We start from the raw sequence: 22,252 nt of genomic DNA, 5'->3' as shown, positions 1-22,252 counted from the left end.
GTCCTTGTAGGTTTTAAGGAAATATAATTTTATAGAAAGGGTCAAGCTGGCCCCTGAGGACTCTTGCTAGGGTGTTTGGTACAAGCCAAAATCAACTACACCCTGTCCCCTGCATGAGGCCACTTGGTATGAGCTACAAAGTGATCTGCAGATAGTTGCCACTTATGTTGGTCTTGGAGGTACCTTTGAGAGGCTGGCCTGGGAACTGAGACCAGCTGCCACTAGTGCTGGGCTTGGGGCTGTTTAGCAAGAGGTATAGGGCATGCCAAGATGCTGCTCATTTGAAGTTGGTGAACATTTAAGAGATTTTAGGAAAGTCTGCTGCATGAGCCAAGACAGGCCATGTCTATGGAACAGCCATTGGAAGTGGGTTGGGTGAAAATTGTGTGGGTGGGATCTCAGGTAATCACCAGGATTGGGCAAATGGTGCTAATAGGTTGATGGAAACTCAAACGTGTTGCCCACCTGTTCATGCAAGCTGAGTGAGGGTTGGGCTTAACAAAGGAACAATGGATTCTGCCAGCACTTCTGTCTGGGAGAAAGCTGCCCTGCCAGCCCCCTCCCTTAAGCCAGACAATTCAGTTCTTTTTCATATGTCCCTGATGGGTTTCCAAGATGCTGCTCCGAGCTCAGAACGAATGAGTCAGAGCAAGTAAGTTTGTGGATAAGCCCTTTAAGAGGTATGCCAGAGACTCCAGAAGCCTTCTGTCCCACTTTGGCACAATCCCTGCTGGTTTTCACAGCCAGAAGTTATGGGGACTTCTCTTTCCTGCACTGGAACTCTGGGCTTGGGAGTGTGTTGTAGGTCTGGGACTCCTTGCTCCTCAGGGGAAACCTCCACAGCTGAGATATTTCTTTCAATCTGGATGTGAGACCAACATGTTACATGTCTCTATCCGTCCTCTCAGTCTCGAATGGCTTCTTTTGTGTATCCTTAGTTATAGGACTTCTGTTCAGATAGGCTTCAGGCTATTTTCAGTAATGCTTCTTACATAGTTTAGTTATAATTTGTATGTGGTAATGGGAGGAAGTGAGCGCATTTCCCTGCTCTACTGTCTTGACTGGAACTCTTACTTTTGTAAGTTTTTAAAGGAAATTAAATAATTGGATTAAAGTATCATGTTTGTAATCAGAATCTTAAAAATTTTATGCATCCCCCTGTTTTGTTGTTTGTGTTTTATTGCAGCTAACTTAGGAGGTATATGTTCCACAATCAAACATTTTCCATTTGTATTGTTTTCATACAAGGAAATTTTTGAAATTGTATGAACATTTGCTTCCAAATATAGGCCAAGTAATTTATGTTTGAGTTCTATGGCAAACATGTCTAAATGCCCCATACTTGAAAGTTATAAACTAATAACATCATGAATGCAATAAATGTTAGTTGAAAGCTTAACTAATTTTAACAATCTAAAGTGATTAGGAAAAATGTTAAGTGAATCTAATTTCTAATCAAAAATAAAACAGAAGTATAAATTTAGCCATCCAGCAAAATTTTCAAGAGCAAACGCTCTTCATTATCTACTTGAGAGCTGAACTTAGAATTGGAAATAAAGGGATAAATGGATCTCCATGAACCTTGGGTAGCTGGGTAGACCTTCCAGTTTTCAGAGTCAATCTCCAATAAAGGTGAATAAGCAGCCTGTACTTAAGTAGGAGGGGCAATTTTGAGAAATTTTGTCCTTTACGTATGGAAGGTTTTACTTAAGAGAAGGATAGCAATGGGCGTGATGTCCAGGAAAAGGACAGAGCATATTGAGTGAGGAGAGTAATATGGTAAAAGAAGAGATCAGAACCATGGGGCCTGAGACAAATTCATAATTAATGAAGGCTTTTAACGAGAGAAGTAAAATGATCTGGCTATTTTTTAATGAAAATACTGATTGCAATTAGGGAACAGGCTATTGGCAAGGTAGAAGCTGATGGATAATCCAGGTGAAAATGATAGGCAGGATGAAGGTGGTAACGATGGAAGAGGTGAAAAGTTGTTTGATTCTGCATATATTTTAAAATTATATTCAATAAAATATCTCTATAGATTAGATATAAAGTATAAAATGAAGCAAGGAGTACAGGTGACCTCCAGGTTCTTGGTCTGAGTAACTGAAAGTATGGAGCTGCTATTAAAGTGAAAAAGACCGTTTGTGGTGGTGATGATGAGAATTTTATTTTTGCAGAGGTTATACTTGATACCCAAGCAGAGTTGTTATGTACACAATTGGATATAGATTGGAATTCAGAGGAGATAAAACTTGGGAGTCATTATGTTATTGAAATTTTTAAGGCCACGAGATTAGATGAGATGAGCAAAGAAGTGAGTAAGAAGAGAAGACAACTGAGACTTGACTAAGGCCACTCCAATTTTAAGAAGTTGGGGATAAAAGTAGAAATCAGCAAATGAGAATGAGAATAATGGATAGTAACACTGGAAGAAATCCAAGAGAAAATGTGATCATGAAAGGCTAGTGAATAATGTTTTTGTTTGTTTGTTTGTTTGTTTTATGCAAGGCAACCCTTGGTTGGCCTTACAGATTGCAAGGACCTTGTCAGCTTACAATCTCTTATTTTTTTATTTTTTACACCTACAGCACCTGGTCTTCCTAGGTGGTGTCCCATCCAAGTACTAACCAGGCCCAAGCCTGCTTAGCTTCCGAGATCAGACGGGATCGGGCTTGTTCAGAGTGGCATGGCCATAGACATAGATAATGTTTTAAATGCTGAAGATAGATCAGGAGAGATAAGAAATGAATATATATACTGCTTTCAGCAATGTAGGAGTCACAGGTGATTTTGATAAGAACAGCTGTATTTGAATGGTGGCACAAAAGCCTGACTGAAGTGGAGTTAGGAAAAACTGTGAGGAGTAAAATGATAAAAGTGGGCGGTGTAGATGCACAATAAGTAATTCCTGACTTTCTAGGTAAAAATGGTTTCTTTGTTTTTTCTCTAGCATTTATTTAAATGTCTTGATAATCTGCCCCATATTATTTTTTCCCCCTAAATTATTACATCTACTTGACAGACTTCATATTGGAGATTGTGGAATTTGTTAAATTGCTTGCCACCAGACAGCAGGAAAAACGTTATTCTGTATTCTTAGTTCTCTGGTGCAAGGAGCTAAGAGATTATCAATGTTTGGTTATTTTAATATTGAAAATGGAGTAGTTGTCTCTTTCAATATATATTTTTTATACTTCTGCTTGTTTGGCTTTAGTTTTACTTGGGTCTCATTACTGAAAATGAGGCTTATGCCTGGAAATTTTCAAAACAAAATCTGGCTTTTAAATATGATGTTTAACTTCTAACTACAGACTCTATAGATATAAATAACGTCATCTTATAGAATGATTTTTTTTTTAAAATGCTACCTGTTTCAATTGACCTGCTTTTTTGTATGTATTCACTGGTGATTACACTGGAACAAAATAAATCTGATTTTTGAGAATTTCAATTTATATTATGTAGAAGAAGAGTATTGGATGAAAAATTTGATGCACGGGGCCCCTAAAGGGAAAAGTATAATGTTAATTCATTTTTAGTGCCATATTTAAATCTTATCAAATTTGGATATCTATGTTATTAATATTCTTTCCTGCCACTAATCTCTCTTATTAACTTACAGTTGTATATTCATTTGCATTCTCTAAATTAGAGAAACTGGTGGTGAATTTCCCTGTGTAGCCTCTCATAAATTAGAAGACCTGACTCTGGGCCCTAATCTGTCTACTGCTCATATGTAATGTGGCCTTGAACATAAAACTAACCTTTTTTGCTTCCTCATCAATACAAAAGTATATGTTTTCACATTTAGAGAGGCAAAATAGCATAGAGGTTAAGAATGTGGACTTTGGAGATAAATATCTAGTTAGCACCTCTGAAACCTTCAAATAGGACAGACTATGTAGTAGCGAACCAAAAATATTAGTCATATTAGCAACAAACTGTTAGGGTAACAACAGACGGAACTTTTGCAAGTTGTTTTTAAAGATTTGGGGAATTAAATTGTTTTCATAGATCTAATTTAAGTTTTATTTCTTTTTTCATTGGATCATTTTGATTTCATAATGCAAATAATACATGATTTCCCTGGCTTCACAGCTGGCACTAAAAATTAACAACATATGAGCTGAATGTAAAATATGTTTCTTTCATTGTTAGAGAATTTTGCTTTTTGTTTTCCTCTCTCATCCATAAATTATGTGTTTGTGTGTGTTCTTTGGGGGAAGGGGACAAACTAATTTTGTGGCTTTTCAAAGCATTATTATTATGTCCAGGATGTGACATAATGGCTTTTAGAGTAATTAGAAACAAAATAAAGAGAGAGAGAGAGAGAAAAGTCCTGTTCAGAACCACCTGAGTGTGTGAATTGCTCCTGAGGTAATCAGATCAAGGTTGTTGGGTCAGAATCCCATTTAGACCAATTAATTTCATCCAGAGAAAAGTGATCTTTTCTCATCATAGACTGTACCTCTTGTCCTGATCAGCTGTTTCCAAAAAGCCTACTGTATGCCACAGAGGGAACTCTTAGCAGAATATCCACAGCTCAGCACAGGTTAATCACAGCCGCTGGATACAGAAAGAGCTTACCCATCCTGATGGTGTCAGGAGCACATATTGTTATGTGTGAAGAAGAATACATAATTTCTGAAAAGGCTACACATTATTTTAATACCATTGTCCATAGTGCAGGGCAGGGTATCATAAACATTTTCTGATACCCTGCCCTGCACTATGGACAATGGTATTAAAGTGGCCATGGACCACTTTGATAATCTGCTCCTAAGTGAATAAAATAAACTATATACAGCCTTACAATGGAAATCTGACGTATTGAAATAGTTATCAAAATACTAAAAAACAAAGATTTGTTTTTAAAAATCCGTACTTTATATAATATTATTTCACAATGAGTTTATTAATTACCATAATTTCAAATTAATAAATTGCATAAATGATTTCAAAATATCTTAAATATTAATAATACAAGTGATAATATGTTGTGATGTTTCTTGGTTCAAAGTCACCAGTATCATCATCACTTTGATTTGTTACCTACTCTCTTAATTGATGAAAATGTTAAATTAAAATTAGAAGAAAGTACAAAATTATCTTCTAGAGGCCCAAGTTCTTGTTTCTGGATTGAACAATCAGAGATATCTATTTGAAATACTTGTAAACTTTCATAGCCAAAATGCCACTATTTCTTCTAGAAAAACACTTCAGAATTTAATATAAAGTATTTAACTTTTACATTGAATTAATTTCAAAATACAGCTATTGCAACAATGGAATAAACATATCAATAAAAATTTATGACAGAGAATTTGGATCTATTTCAGTAAAAGCATATGCTATTGACTTATGTCAATGATTTCTCCTAAAGTTTGGGAATATTTTTTAGAAATTAATTGTAATGAAATCTTCCCTTTAATAAAACTTTTGGATTGCTATAATAGAGGATACATTTAAAAAACAAAAACAAAAAAACCCCAGAAAATTAGGGTTGGTGTTTCTCTATTTACAACATGACCATATGGAGATTCCCTAAGAAAATTTATTGGATAGATAAATTGTCATGATTTAAAAAAAAAAAAAAAACACTAAATAGGAAAAAAACAAGAAAAACATATTCCTAATACATAAATATTAATTTTACCTGAATAACATATTTCTGGTTGAATATATTTGAAATTCTATAAGTATTAAAAATAGTTCATTGAAATTAACCATGTTTCTTATATGATGCTTTTGAGGACTTTTCAAATGTACTCTTAATCTATTAATTTTATATAGAATTCTGAGTTATTTGGGTATTTAATTATTAGTGTGGAATGAGAAGATCTGGAAGAGACAAAAATAAGGATAAGACTTTGAGTTATGAATCTCTTTCTCTGTTATTTAAACATTTTATCAACAATTCACTCATATATCCTTACTTCTCAATTTTCCGTCTAACTGTAGTTAAGCACAGTTATCTCTTTTAACAATATGTAGTGACAGCTATAATATTTCATAGTAGTAATTATTATTATTTTAAAAATATAATTCACTGGGTTTGAGGACAGGAGACCAAAAATCAGATGAAATCTGTCTGGACTTCCATTTCCTCATTTGTTTCTTAAGTCCCTCTAACTTTGAAGCATTCCTTCTTTCTGTAATGATCCCAGTTCAAAGAGATTCCCTATAGATAGTATGAAAAGTTACACTTCAAAGTTGTCTCATAACATAATTTTTTAAATTTGTTATATTTTTATTTTTTCAATTATAATTGACATAGAGTAACATAATTTTTTACGCTTTTTAATTCTTTTCTAGGCTGAACAGGACAACGGACATCCTCTTCCAGCCTTTGCCAGCCTACATATTGAAATACTGGATGAAAACAATCAGAGCCCATATTTCACAATGCCCAGTTATCAAGGCTATATCCTGGAGTCTGCCCCAGTGGGAGCAACTATTTCTGACAGTCTAAATTTGACTACTCCTCTGAGAATTGTGGCTCTGGACAAGGATATTGAAGATGTAAGTAAAATATAAGTTTTGCTCTTGTTTTGTTAACAATCTCTTATTTTTATATCAGTAGAAAATATTACAAAGACATGATTATATCAGCTATAGAATAGAGAAAAAAATCAGTATAATAAGTCAGCATAGCAATGTAATTCCATATTAAGTATATTATTTTTAAAAATATGTTTGAATTCAGCAACTGTTCTTTTTTAGTTTACAGATATTCAATATAAGGAAGAAAATGAATGCTTCACTTATGGTTAGCTAAATTACTAAGGCAATCTTATTTATTAATATGGGTGAAAACATTTCTTATGTAATTGCTGATAGGGAAAAATGATGGCATTAAACAATGAGTATAAAAAATTTATGACAGCAACCCCGGAATGGGATTTGGGGGACTTTTCTGATGGTACATTATTAAAGAAAAAGCATTTAGGGCAATTGAACTGCTTACACTTCTGCCAGTGGCTATGCTGATGAGAACACTCCTCCACTCCTCGCATCATTGTCCTCTGTTTTTCCAGTGCTGACTCTAGCCAAATGAGTGGGATGTGGTCCTAACTGGGCAGATCAGATTATTTTACATCCTTGCGAGTGTGAGTCTATGAAGAGTGGACAAAAAAATCTATACCAGGCCAGTCAGAGTCCTCCTGGGAAATGACAGGGGGAAAAAATGGAGCTGGAAGATTTTGGCATCATATAATAAAGAAGTGGAAGTAAATCTGAAGCCACGGTAGCCAACTTTTTGCTGACATCATGAAGAACACCCATTATCAGTAGAAGAGAATAGAGCTTGACAGCCACACAGAGAAGTGTCCTAGTGGGTTCCTGTTTTTTAGGTGTTGAGGTCCCAAAAGATATACTAATCCTAAATATTTTTCTTTGATTCTATGATCCACTATAGCATTTTCTAACACATTTTTTTTTCCAAAATGTACTTTAAGTTTGATTTCTGTCACTTGCAACTTGAAAAGTCTTAACTCAGCAATTTCTTCTTCAATAAAACTTCTTGTGATGATGAAAATGTTCTGTAGCTACTCTGTCCAATAGATGGCAGCATATATAGATATGGAGCACCTGAAAAGTAGCTAGATTGAAAACATAATTTTAACATTTTGTTTAATTTTAATTGATTTAAATTTAAATAGTCGGATGTCACTAAATGGACAGCATAGCTCTAGAATGTACCCCAAAATTCATTAAATGGAGCTTTATCATCAGTTTAGTAAATTGAGAGAAAATTTCAGATTTTTTTCTTTTTCTGGAAAAATTTTATTAACGTCCTTTTCTAAGGGACTTTGCAAAGGATAGTAGGACTCACAAGGTATTGCTGAGGTGGGACGGGAAAAAGTCCTGGGTTTAAAATCTTTGGGGAAACACTACCTAGAATTCTACTCTTGGATATTTAATGCCAGTTAACCTATTAAATGTTCCAAGCTGTTTCCAGGGGTGGGGTAGTATGTTGTGGTCCTTTGGAGTTTGTGCTTTGAAGTTAGCCAGCCCTGGATTTGACTCCTGGTTCTACTATGTAATAGCTGTGTAATACTGTGAGACCTGTATTCACCTGTTACTCCCTTTTAGTCAATCATCTGTGATCCCAAAAGTATATGGTAGCAATCACTGTGCTTTGGCCTGCTCCTTTGGTTGGGGCTGGTGGAGATGGGCATGGAGAGAAATTTTTCTTTAGTTGATGCCATGTATATGGATGGTGGCATGATTAATACATTTTATCAAAATGTCACATAAAGTGTATCCAGCCATTTGTTTATTATTTAGAACCATCCTTTACCTAAAATTATTCATAGTGAATGATTGTCATTAGGAGCCCAGAAAGTGAACAAATATGCCTCATCCCCTAGTGACAAAAGTTTTTCAATATCTTACATAGCTTCTGTATATCTATAATTTAAGCAAGTTCATAGAATGAAGATACCTAAGATTTGAATCAAAATTTCTAATGATATTGAATTAACTGTCTCACAATACAACACTTTACATAGTTGAACAACTAATTCTTAGAAAGCTCTTCATCATACTGAATTAAAAACAGCCTTCTTATATCTCATCCATTATTCCTTATATCTTCCATTTGCCAGCACACAGAATAAATCTATGAAATAGTCATTAATATATTTGAAGATGGGTTTATGCCCTTCCAAATCATCTCTTTTTTCTAGATCAATTATTCTTTAGTTTTAAAAAGTAAAATATGTTTATTACTAAGTTATTTAAAGATCAAAAATAACAAAATAATTCTTCAAGGCTCTTTTCATTCACAGGCATAAATTTTACTATATGGTAAATTCTTGCTGACTTTGAGTCAGAATAAGTGAAATTAATCTGAATAGGGATAAAGAGTTTAAGAATATAGACAGAGACATGTCACCTCACATAAGTGTCAGTGACAGGAATAGGGAGTAAGCATCAGACATGAAAAGAGTTGTCACTGTGGAAATTGGTTCTCCTGAGTTGCTTCAAAAAACAGCCATGCCAAAAGGCAAATGCCGAGAAGAGGTCAGATTTGATTTTATTTGTCCAAAAGTTAAATGATGTTTCTTCTTTCAAATCAGTGGAAAGACAACATTTTAAGAAACAGTGTCAGGGATTGATGACATGTGGCATTATTAGCAGTATAGATTTTGAGTCAGAAGGAATCAAAAGTGTCACGGTGAAACAAAATAAAAGTAAACAAAATTGGTTTTACTGTTTCTTTTTACAAATATACAGATATTAACATATACATGTATAGCATATATATGAATCACATTAATGTTTTTTCAAGTGCTCTTACCTCATAGTTTCAAGATAATCTAGTATAAATGTAGGTAATGTAATGCACAAAGTTTTTAAGTTATGTCTGAGACCACCAGGTTTTCAGTGACTGAACCACTAAAAATTGATTATTGAATGGTGGTTATAAAAAAATAGTCAACAGAGGTTACACACTGGCTTGTAGAAATGCATTGATTCACTTACAATTTCATGTCAATTCACATCCTTGTATAAAGTGATGTGATAGGGATGTGTTTCAAAATAAAGTTGTCTTTGAAATTTAATACAATATAAGCTTAAAGCTAAAATGTACTTAAATGCTTTATAAATATTATGCTTTCAATTGTATGCTATGATATATTAGAATACAAAGAAGAAAATATATCTTGGAAAATGTTATTTTGGGTTTTTTTATTTGCTATTTATTTATTTTACTAGTATACACTTGTATGTCATATCTATGTTCATGCTCAATTCTATTTACATTTTTTCATGTTTAATTTGCATATAGGTTCCACCTGGTGGAGTTCCTGTAGGTACTAAGTTTTGATTTTGTGTTTGTTCTCTCATTAATTGCTGTGATTCAATTTCTTGTTCTTTTTCTGTTCCACTGAAACAAGTAGGCAATTACTCATTATCACCTAGAAAAACATCCATAACTACTTTAAATATATGTATCTAGATATAACTTAAATATATTTTATTATAGTAGATCAAAATTATATGGAATCCACGTTGCATGTAACTTAAACAAAGATTAATTATTAATTTTTTTTTAGTCCATGATGAACACTACTAATTCATCACTGCATTCTTTCTGAAAGATTCTAAATTTAGGGTTGAATCCTTTTGAACAAGTACTTCAAATAATTACTGTCAACTCATTCAAATTGGCAAATGAGATTGAATTTGTCATTTTCATGTTATGCTTCGTAATTTATATATATGCACATAAATATGCATAAACATATATATGTATATATACATTTCTGTGTTATATGTGTATATATGTGATGCATATAATCTTGTGTGTGTGTGATATCATAGTTTGATTTCCATTGGAAACTCAAAATTGATTTCAAATGCAATATTTGAACATATTTCAAATGTCATATTTGAAAGTATTTCTTCTATATGATGGGAGTTTAAAATTTTACATTTCATATGTTTGTAACATGTGAATTTTTATATGTGTTTCTTATGTGTTCACTTTTTCTGTGCTGTGAGTATCAGAGTTTATTTTAACCTCCCAGGAAATAATACACAAATCAATGAAGTAATATGTCATACTTTTGGTACATAGTGAATGTATACTTTAGAGTAAAGTAATATTACCTCTTATCGGAGGAAAAAGAATATTTATTAATCATCTCTCTGTGTACATATTGATTAAAAAAACTAATATTTATTTTAAATAAATTTGTAGACATGGGACTAGATAAAATTTTCCATCCCTATCAGAACATTAAACTAGAACATTATCTGTTCATTTACACTCATAATATACCACATCTGAGACTGATATTATGTTTACAAATCTAAAATATTAAATTTGGGTATAATTGGCTGAACATTTTCCAATCTGCCTTCTTAAATTGTTGTACTTCAATGCACAGATATTCACCAATAGCATCTATGAATGCTATTTATAGGTATTAAAAGGTTACTATTTTAAATATTCATAAACTTCGAAAGCTATATTTTAATCAGAGATTAACTGTGCAGAACAGATTAGAATGTGCTTAATATGCCATGTATAATGCCAGATTTATGTATTACACTACATAAAATAAATAAGCTTCACTTCTGGAAAATGCTATTTTAGTCTCAAGCTAGTTATTATAAAAAGACTCAAGAAGTAGAGAAAATTAAATTATCAAAAGTCTTTAATGTTTCTTGTTATCAAATATGAAAGAGACTATTTATGGAGTCCTGGGGTATTTTGTCATTTAAATGGGAAACATTTGCAAATAAAATCTTGTGGCTTTCATAAATTGGTAAAATGAATGGTGTTATTGATGACACAACCATATAAGAATACAATCACATATACCTACACTAGTTCACAATCCAGTGCAGTATTACACTATTACCAGTACCATGACATAAAAAAAATTTTAAACCATGTGGTGAGTGTATGAATGAAAATACCTAAAACATTTACTAACAGAAGCTACAGTTGAATGGAGGAAAGGAAATTGAGAGAGAATTAGTTATAAAGGAAGTAGAAAATGACTGAATGATTTGAATAAAGGGAAAAAAATAAATATTTGATAAGCAAATTGGATAGCAAAATTCACTCTGGTTGGATTACTAGTAGTGTACAGGCATGAGTAGCAGAAGCTGTGTTCATAGGCACCATTGTTGGTACACACAAAGAACAGAAAAATATCTATGAATTTGAAATCTAGTGATTAGATAAAATCAAGGATAAACACTAAAAAATGACATGATACTTATTTAGTTTTTATTAATTGAAACCTTATGCTAATTAACATTTTTGACCATTTAAAAATAATGTTATTACAATTGACTCCAAAGTGTAACAAAATAAAAAAAATCCTCAATATGTGGTTCAAAATATGTTTAGTTGTAAATACTTTATAACTTACTTTTTTAAATAAATAATTTAACTTTTTATTAACTAACACATTTGATTAATCAAAATACCCAGCTTTCTAGGTGTTTGAGAAACATCATTGAAATAAAAACAACTAAAGTGCCTATATGAAAATATCAGTGTAAATCTTGAGTTTTTACATCTCTTAACAACCTTGATTATTTCATTTTAACTATACTAATGGAAATCATTATCTGTAGTATTATTTTTTTTATTGTTCAGGATAAATGTAGCACACTGACCTTATATCAAAATCATGGACATAGAAGCTACCATGATAGAGCTAAGTAATATCTCATAATGAGATATTATGATACACAACTTGTTTCAGGTTCAAATAAAACCATTCATTTCAAAGTTATTTGACATAAACACATTGAAACTTAAGACGTATAATGTATCTTGTAAATCAAATTATGCCCACTTTTTAATAATATAGTATGCTTTCAACTTCTCACTTTTATATGTAAATTTTTAGAATGTGAGCTCTATTTTTTTCAAATTTTTTTTCAAATTTAACAAATTCCAGGCTCTTTACTTTGCTCTCAACCCTTGATATTAGACTTAGAAAAGTAATCTATGATGTTAAATCACATTTTAAATCATACAGTACAAATTATTTTAAAAATTGCCATAATCAATAAAAACAACTTACCTCCCCGTATCATCTCTTTTTGCTATTTTTTCATAGCTTTTTTGATAGGTCCACTCTCTTACAATATTCCCCTTATATTTGCCCCACCTGCTTCCCTATTCCACTATGCAGACACCAATTCAAGCCTCCCTACTTTATGTCTCTGATCTTTCTCTGTGTTGCAGAGATTAATACTTTATCTTTCAGAGATGGCAATAAGATTGTGAAGGGTTTCCAGTGCTTGCTTAATTATTTCTGCTTTGAACTTTTGCAATCACTTCCTCTTTATATATAACCATTTTTCTAGACTCTTATAAGACATGTGGTAAATTCATATATTTCAATTTAATCATCTGAAATATTTTAATTAACCCATTTCCTGTTTAGAAAAAAAGTGCAACTTGCTACCAGCGTTAATTTAATTTTATGTAAACACGCTCTTTGAGGCTTAAGCAAATCTGACTGGTTTTCAATGTGAAAATAAAATATAAAAACTGTTCTTGAAGTTATTTGTAAACAGAACTTGCCTCTAATCCTGTGATAGAAATGTATACATAAATCGGATTCATCAAATGAATCTTTGGCTAACAACTATTCAAGAACAATGTTAACGTAATGTGTAGGAATGCTACGTTTTGTAAGATTTGACATTTTTGGTGATCAAGAATTACTATATTTAGCAAATGGAAATACCACTACTAAAAATAGAATGCTATAAATAGAATTATTCCATTGTTTCAAAGGCTATCGATATACTGGAGCGATGAGAAAATAATAATAAAAGTGGAACATTTCATGACAGAATTTAAGGATAAGGTTAGGACTGTAATTTGCGAGTTATCTCAGGTTAAACACTACAGCCACAAGCACTACTGGCGACTATTCTCGGGGCAAACGGGAAATTGGTTAGAATAAATGTTTCCCCTTGGAAAACACTTACAGCATTAAAATAAGAAGAGGAAGCATGGTATTTATAAGTAATGAATTATACATAACTAATTTTATTTTTTTTCATTAAACAATTACAGAAACAGGATAGTAATACACATATGTGCATTTTATTACTATAAATGAAGTAATTGCAGAATTTTACAGCTAAAATTCTTGACTGCAAAAAAATTTTCTATTTTTGCTTTTAATTTTTATTTTTTGAGTTCACTGAAGTTCTGAAAAATATTTATATTAAATAAATTAGTATATATTCAATTGGGTTGCTTTTTATTTTATACTTCTTATTGCTATTTTTCTTTTATTCATATTAATATTACTAGTACTTATTTTAGTATTTTGTTTTCCACAAAATGAGTTATTGTCTTTTGGATGCTTTTGCTGAATTATGAGTAAATATTTAGTAAAAGCTCTTTTTTCTTTAGAAATTCTTAATGTAGTTGTGCATATTTATATAATAAATTGGATAAATAATTTTCGAGTAATAAACTAACAACTGCATTATTTATTCGGCATTTTAAAAATGGCTTTTTTTTTTTAGACTAAAGACCCAGAGCTTCACCTTTTTCTGAATGACTACTCCTCAGTCTTCACTGTCACGCAGACCGGTATTACTCGCTTCCTCACCTTACTTCAACCAGTGGACAGGGAAGAACAGCAAACTTACACCTTTTCGGTAAAGAGATTTTGTGTCTACATGTATGTAACAGAAAGAGGTGTCTGTTTAAAACTGGAAAAGTCAAAGATTTGAGAGGAAAAATGCAATATTTTCAAGTAATACCATAGAGAATATTAATAATAAAAAATTCTTCACATGAATATCTTCTTTTTCTGTTCATAAGTTTGTATAGTTGTTTTACCATGCTTTTCAACAAAAGAAAATTCATTTTCAAGATGAAAACCAAACACTGGGTATTTCATTTTTTACCATATACTCATGATTGACTTAAACTGAGATATAAATTAGAAACCACAAAGTAAAGAATTATTTCCTAAACTTTATTTTATTTTGTTATTGCTGTTTTAATTTTGTCATGGGATTAGGCCAGTGGTTCTCAAGTAAGGGTGATCCCTGTGCCTCCTTCTCCACCTCACTGCCCCCTTCCTCTATGAACATTTAGCAATGTTTGGAAACGTTTTTTGTTGTCACTAATGTGAGGGGGTGCTCTTGGGATCCTGTTAGTAGACACTGAAGATGCTGCTTAACATCTTATAATAATCTTATAATACACAGGACAGCCCCCCCACCCCAACAAAGACTTATTTGGCTTAAAATATCAATAGTACTGAGTTGGAGAAATCTTAGGTTAATTAAGAAAAAAAAAAAAACTTATTAAAGCTGTGAATCCAAATTCCTGAACTAGATTTCATTCAGATACAGGAGAAAAATGAGCTGATAGAAAAGTATTGTTATAGGATTTATATAGGAGTTCTTTCTGGAGAAGCCTATACAGTAGAAGACCTTAAGCCAGAGCTTTCAGAAAACCTAAATTGACAGTTAAAAATTTGATACAGAGTGGATTTCATAAATCCTTCAGAATAAGTATAGTAGTATTATAGCACTGATTTTTTTTGTCATCGTCTTAAAATGTTAATAATGTAATTAAGATAGCATTATTAACTAATACTAATGAATCCTTTAAAAAGTGCCATTTTGTGAATTGCTAAAAAACAATATTGCATATCTAGGACACGTTGACTGTAAAAGCAACTCTTGCATTATATACAAAATATATAAAAGTGGAAAATATTTTTTCTATTAATTAAAAAAATTACATAGTAGTTATCTCCTAAGAATCAGTAATGTTATTGGTCTACTTGAAGTAGGTGCTTGGAATTGAATAAACTAAAATTAAATGGAATTCTCCATTGTTGATACTAAGCACATTAAAACTTCGATTATGTATACTATTATATTTTTATTATTTTCTTTTATCGACAAAATATTTTAGCACCCTTTTGAACTGTAAATTACATACATAGATGAGTCATTTTGTATTGCTTATGTTTGCATGACTTCTCTATTAAATGTATTTTTCTACCCCCAAAGATTACGGCCTTTGATGGTGTACAAGAAAGTGAGCCAGTTATCGTCAATATCAGGGTGATGGATGCAAACGATAACACTCCGACCTTCCCTGAAATATCCTATGATGTCTATGTTTATACAGACATGAGCCCTGGGGACAGTGTCATACAGGTAATTACCCATAAAATATGAGGATATGCCCCAAGCAGCATTGCTTAAGAAATGTTTCTAAAAATGGAAACGAGTTTCAGACTCATTATGGCATAATTTAGCTTAAAAGGCTTTAACTTTATTTTTACTTTTCAAATTAAAGCATATCAATATGCATTTTAAAGTAAAATCACTAGATAACAGATTTAACCATAGCCATTTGGCCTGTATATACCTGATTTTTAAAAGTTTACTATACTGAAGATATTTAAGTAATTAATGTAATAAATGTATTTAATATACTGAATTTTCAAGTATTAAAAATACAATTTAAAATTTCAAATTATATTGAACTATTGGAGAAATGGGTTAAATTTCTCTTGGTGATAAATACAATAGAATGCATTAATAAACTGGCAGAAAATGCTATTAGACATTGGTTACCTAAAGAGAAAATGGAAACATTACAACAGGAAAGGTAAGATTAGATAGCAAATAGTAACTTTCCAAACACAGAAATCTGACAAAATCTTTATTCTTGATGTGTCTTATTTTTTATTATTAACTGTTCTTATTACATTTAAATAAATTGTAACTTATCCTAAATATGTTTTTCGTATCCTGAGTACTCTGAATATTAATTATAAAGAAGTAATAACATTTTCCCTTGAGAAGCTTCCCTGGAGAATAGTTGATTCTAGTACTTTCCAAACAGGCAGTATTTCCAAATTATCTAGGGAGCTATTTAGGAATGCAGATGACCAAGATTCACTTCAGCTTTCCTGAATCTGAAGCTCTATGAGCAATACTTAGGTAATTAATATTAAAAAAAAAAAAAAGACAAACTCATAGTATTTCAGTAAAAACCACTGATCGAGATTTTCCTTTAAATTTGAGAGTCAGACTTAATAATTTTAAGTTGCTCTCAGGCCAGGAAAGCAAAGATTCTAGATACTTTTTAGAGTATATGAATGGCTCCAAATTATTACTAAATTTATATATAATATATATAGTATATAAAATATATAATATGCTGTATATATAATATATAATAGTATTTAATAGTATAGTATGTAATAAGTAATAAATTTATATCTCTGCATAATTTAGTATTCGATAGAGTTCCAAGTATTTAAAAAGCCGTTCAAATGCCTCCACAATATACTTAAGTTTTTATGTTTTTGTTCTATTTTTTCTCTCCAGCTTCATCTTTGGCTCTCTCTTCCCACATGTATGCTTCGATCCTACTGAACTATCTCCAGTTACCTGAATGTGCCCTGCTTTTTCTCACTTTCCTCAAATTATCTCCTCTACCTTGATCTCTTTCTCTTCTACTAATGGCTTGATTACTTTTTCTTAACCTTTAGATTCTTTCCCTTCTAAAGAAGCATTTCTTAGTAGTTTCAGTATCTAGTTCCTAGAATATTCCACCAGCAACCCACTAGTAATACAGTGGTTTGTATCCAAGACATTGTGATACAGTGCTGTGTGCTCATCATTGTGAAATGGATGGGAAGAAATGCTTGATGATCCTCATGGCTTTACACTATTTTTTTTTTTTTAAGCAAGAACACTTTTCTTACTCCAGATTTTGCGAGGCTAATTCACTTTCATCATACAGAACCCAGCTCAAAATGTTACCTCCTGAGAGAAAACTTCCCTAATAGCTTAGTGTCGATAACCTCCCAGAACACACCTATATGTGTGCACGGGCGCACACTCACACACACACATTCGTTCTCTATAACTTACCCTCTCTCATCATGTTATAGGCCTATGCCCATTTGAGTTATCTTATTTTTCTCCTCCTCCCCCAAAAACTGAAAACCCTAAGAGATCAATAGCTGGCTGGCTGGCCTGTTTTTCAGGCCGTGCCAGACATGTTAGCCATGCAGTCGATATTTATTTAAAGGACGAAATTTTCATGATATAATTGTTAATATAAATTAGAAATAATTCAGTGCTATTCATATTTTGTTTATTGAATTAAGATATGCTTTCTTGAATGGCATAGAAAGGGGTGACACAGCCTAGGCACTGGAAATTTACCTAAAAGTACATCTTTTGTGTACATATCCTCTGCTATGCGTGTGATAGTGGGGGGGAAAGGTTTCAAACAGCCACAATACATTTGATTCATATCTTGTTTATGAAATTTCATATATTATTAAAATCCACTTCTTTACTCATTTGTCTTGAGAGTAGATATGTAGTTAGTTTATTTCTGTATCCATAACATCTGTATCCATAGCGCCTGGCATATAGTAGAGGCTGAATATAGTAGATGCTTAATAAATATTTATTTGAGGATAAATGAAGAGTTGCAGACAAGTAGATATAAATAAATGGGAAGATGAACATGTACTAGCCTTTACAGTAATCCCTACTTATCTGTGGTTTAGCTTTCTGCAGTTTCAGTTACCTACAGTCAGCCATTGTCTAGAAATAGAAAATAGAAAATACCATAAATAAATAATTTTAAGTTTTAAATTGCATGCAGTTTGAATATCCTGATAAAATCTTGCACCATCCCACTCTGTCCTGTCCAGAATGTGAACCATCTTTTTGTTCAGCATATTCATGATGATGATATATATATATATATACATATACATACACATATACATACAGATGTATATGTGTGTGTGTATATATATATATACTACCTACCTGTTAGATGCTGGATTATTAGACCAATTGTTGTGATATCACAGTGCTTATGTTCAACCCTTATTTTATTTAATAATGGCCCCCAATATAAGAGTGGTGATACTGGCAATTCAGATATGCTAAAGAGAAGCTGTAAAGTACTTCCTTTAAGTGAAAAGGTCAAAGTTCTTGACTTAATAAAGAACAAAAATGATATGCTGAGGTTGCTAAGATTTACAGTAAAGATGAATTTTCTTTCTGCGAAATTGTGAAGAAGGAAAAAGAAATTAGTGCTAGTTTTGCTCTTGTACCTCATACTGCGAAAATTATGGACACAGTGTGTGATAAATGTTTAGTTAGGATGTAAGAAACATAAAAGTTATGGGTGGAGGACATGAAAACATTTTTTGATTAATGGCAATGTGTTATGCCAGAATGTATTGAGCCTGTATGAAGACCTCAGCAGGAGATCCCCTAAAATGAGTGACACATAGCCATTCATTACAAGTTAGGGGTGGTTACACAGATTCAGGAATAGGTTTGGACTCAAAATGTAAAAATTACTGAAGAGGCTGCATCTGCTGTTGAAGAAGCTGTTCCAAAATTTCTGGCAGAGTTGAAGAAGTTGATTAGGGTTCCATACTATTCGAGGTTTCAGGCATCCTCGGGGGTCTTGTAGCATATCCCTCACAGATAAGGGGGGACTATTGTATTTCTACTCAGTTGATGGACTGAGAGAACTACATTTATCTTTATTGAGGCACTGGCTCATAGGGAACAAAATTATATTTTACACAGATAAAGGAATGACAATTATTGTCATGTTCTTAATTTAATTAGACCTGATTCTCATCTCTATAATAACATAATTGAAAATAAAAGTAAGTTTATACAGATAAACAGCCAGCAGGGAACTGGTGAGTATAACTAAGAAAACAATACCAATTATGTGTTAGAACCGTATCTCAAAAAATGTTTGCTTTAGGGGATCAAAAACTTATTTCTGGCATTTGCAGGCTACAAAAGTTAATTTTCCCATTATATCTTTTTATAAAACAAATCTTGCTTTGCTTTTAAAGATTCTTATTTTATATATTTCCCTGAACTATGCATATTATGAAAATAGATCATTGTTTGTGTCAATATACTTCTAATTAAAAAAAATTTAAATGCCAAGAAATGAAACTTTATAATTAGTCTTTTTAAAGTTATTTCTGGTATGTGATAAAAGAGTAGTGTGGCTATAAAACATTCTCCAAAGCCCTTTAAATAATAGAATATAGATTTCTCATTGAGAGACAAAAATTTAAACCAGCTAAAATGATGCAGAAGTATGATCTGCAAATACCTTTCAAGAGTCACAAACTAGGTTTTTATGCTCGACCAACACCTAACTCCTCATCAACCCTGCCTTTGCCCATTAATCTAACAGAAGATCAATCAATTTACTAATTGGTTGGTAATCTAATGTCAAAAAGAGTGAAAGTATTAGAAATAAACGTGACAATGAGAATTCTCCTGCAATGAGAGTCTTGAATAACAGATTTTAAGTTTTATAATCAGATCATTTTCAATCATTTTCAGTGTAACCATGAGACTGTCTTGGCCTGATATAAGTATATACTTAATTATTTGAATCCATTATCTTATTATGAGGTACCACCCCTCCTTGCCTACGAGAAGTAGATATGTTGGTCATAAAGATGTGAGTAATGAGGTTCTTATTAAAGTTCTCAATTGTAAATTAGTCTTCTGACTTTATCTCTATCTCTTATATATTATTACTATAAAAAGAAACAGAGAGATTTTGATGTATATGGTTCATGAACCACACTTGGGAGTACTGCCATAAAACAGCATCAGCATCTTACATAACCAGAAATGAACTGCAATCAGATCATTAGCACACCTTGTATTTAGGGGGAAATTACATGTTGTGAGAATGATTTTTTTTCCACTTTATTCAGCATATTTTATGTGACATGTGATACCATTTTGTAGGCCATCAATGAACTCTTACAAATTGACACTAGTGGATATCATGCTCTATTGTCTTAAGGTCTCATTTCATACACTTCTAGTTTTCTTGAAAAAAATGACTGATCTATACTAAAGATACAGATTTTGATATATTATTTTAATGTTTCAAAGATGTAGATTTTACTAACCATAGTTAAGTATTCAGTCCATACTCCATAAATGCTATTCCAAAACTTTTCCAGTTCCCTTAAATCAATGGTTCTTAATCCAAATTGAGTGTTAGAGTTCTACCTGAGGAGCTTTTAAAAATATGGTGCCAGGACTCCACCCTGAGATATTTTTATTAAGTAATCTGATCACTCATAGTAGAGTCACTTGGAAAGATATTCTTTAATAAAACAAAGCAGCTCTAATATGCAGCCAATTTTGAGAATAGCTAACTTAAAACCTTAACAATATTTTTGTACCTCTGAAAATTGGAATTCTTAATTTATTTAGATGGAGTCTTAGATGGAGTGAATCCTTTGCTTCTCACCCCACCTCTTCCCATCTTCTCATTCTTTAATTCTTATTTTCTTCTATCATGCTTCTGTTTCTTCTTCATTGCGTTAAGGTCCACCTTTTTCCCTCATTTTCACCTGTGCTCCACTAATTATTCAACTTCTTTCTATTTTTTTTTACTACAATAATCTCTTCCTCTCTATGGATTCTTTCCCTTTGTCCTATAAACATTTTTAAATCTTCCAGTGCCCTGATCTAAACATGCTTTCCATATAACAATTCATGTTGCTATTCTACTCTGATATCCCACTCTAACATATTCAGGTTCTTGGACCAATCGATAAATTTAGAGAATTTATTAATTTATCATTAGTTATTGATTATTAGTTATTTTATTAAATATTACATGTAGTTATATAATCTATCTATTACATCATACCACTAAAATCATATGAAATTGTAAATCTAATTAAGTCCCTCTCTATTGTCAAGTATAAAAGCATTTTCCAGTCCCTATCTATGTAAAACTCAACTTTACTCTTTTATGAAAAATTTCCCTGGTTATCATTCTACCTCTCTGGTGACTGAGGGACTTCACTGCTGGCTTTTTGTTCAATTCTCACTTTTTAAATATTAACATTCTCCAAAAATCAATATATAGGTCTCCTTTATTGACTCTGTTCCCAAATTTTCAATCATCACTTCTATGTATACTCAGGTCTCTCAAAGTTAAATTCCCTGTGATGACCTAAGCATCAAGCTGACATTACAGATATCTGCTGAACATGGTAATTTGGATTTTGACAGATACTTTTAACTGCACATATTCCAAGATAACTAATCTATTCCTTATCTTTTGTCTAATACAGAAACACACAGATACAGACACATAAAGAGACTCAAATATGCATATGGCATTTTCTTTGGAGGCCACTGTATTGTAAAGGGCTTAATTAATCTACAGTTACACAGGCTTCAGGATAGTAACCTCAGATTTATGTTTCTTATTTTCCACCATCACCTGCATTCATCTAGATGATTGTCCAGTTTCTGAAATTGCTATTTCAAAATGTATCGATCTGTAATCATTTTGTCTTCCATGCCTATGCACTGTTGTGAATTAGGCTACTGCAGTAGACTCTGACGGACAACCGTATTTCTGCATATTCCTCACCACACTGCTACACGCAACTGTTCTAAAACATGAATCAGAATAGGTAGCCATCCTTCTAGAAAATCTGACCATGAAAGTGTCCAATCTCCATATATGCAGTCAAAACCATCTATGTAATACTTCAAATATTCATGTCTCATCTCCTGCTGCATAACTCCATATAATTAACTTTGAGATCATATAGAGGGTTTTGTTTTGTTTTCATTTGTTTTGTTTCAGCGTGGAATATCCTTACCATTTTATGGCTTATTGACATCTCTCTCAGATTTTAAAGTTTGA

At 32.1% G+C, this 22,252-nt stretch overlaps 1 protein-coding gene and 1 pseudogene across 2 annotated transcripts in view; one reads left to right on the top strand and one right to left on the bottom strand.

The window, feature by feature from the left end:
* The window catches only part of PCDH15 (protocadherin related 15), a 730,119-nt gene that overhangs the window by 451,979 nt on the left and 255,888 nt on the right, over positions 1-22,252 (top strand). For both annotated transcript variants that reach the window (XM_039871826.1, XM_039871827.1), the window contains exons 11-13: positions 6,319-6,525; positions 14,032-14,166; positions 15,541-15,690. In XM_039871826.1, coding sequence (XP_039727760.1) covers positions 6,319-6,525; positions 14,032-14,166; positions 15,541-15,690 — 492 coding nt within the window. The remainder of the gene's footprint in view (positions 1-6,318; positions 6,526-14,031; positions 14,167-15,540; positions 15,691-22,252) is intronic.
* LOC120609785 (uncharacterized) lies at positions 2,583-2,701 on the bottom strand (annotated as a pseudogene).

Source organism: Pteropus medius, unplaced genomic scaffold (assembly GCF_902729225.1).
Source record: "Pteropus medius unplaced genomic scaffold, Ma_sr-lr_union100, whole genome shotgun sequence".
In the NCBI taxonomy this organism is placed as follows: Eukaryota; Metazoa; Chordata; class Mammalia; order Chiroptera; family Pteropodidae; genus Pteropus; species Pteropus medius.
Note: the sequence above shows the minus strand (reverse complement) of the source record. Positions and strands in the feature narration are given on the sequence as shown.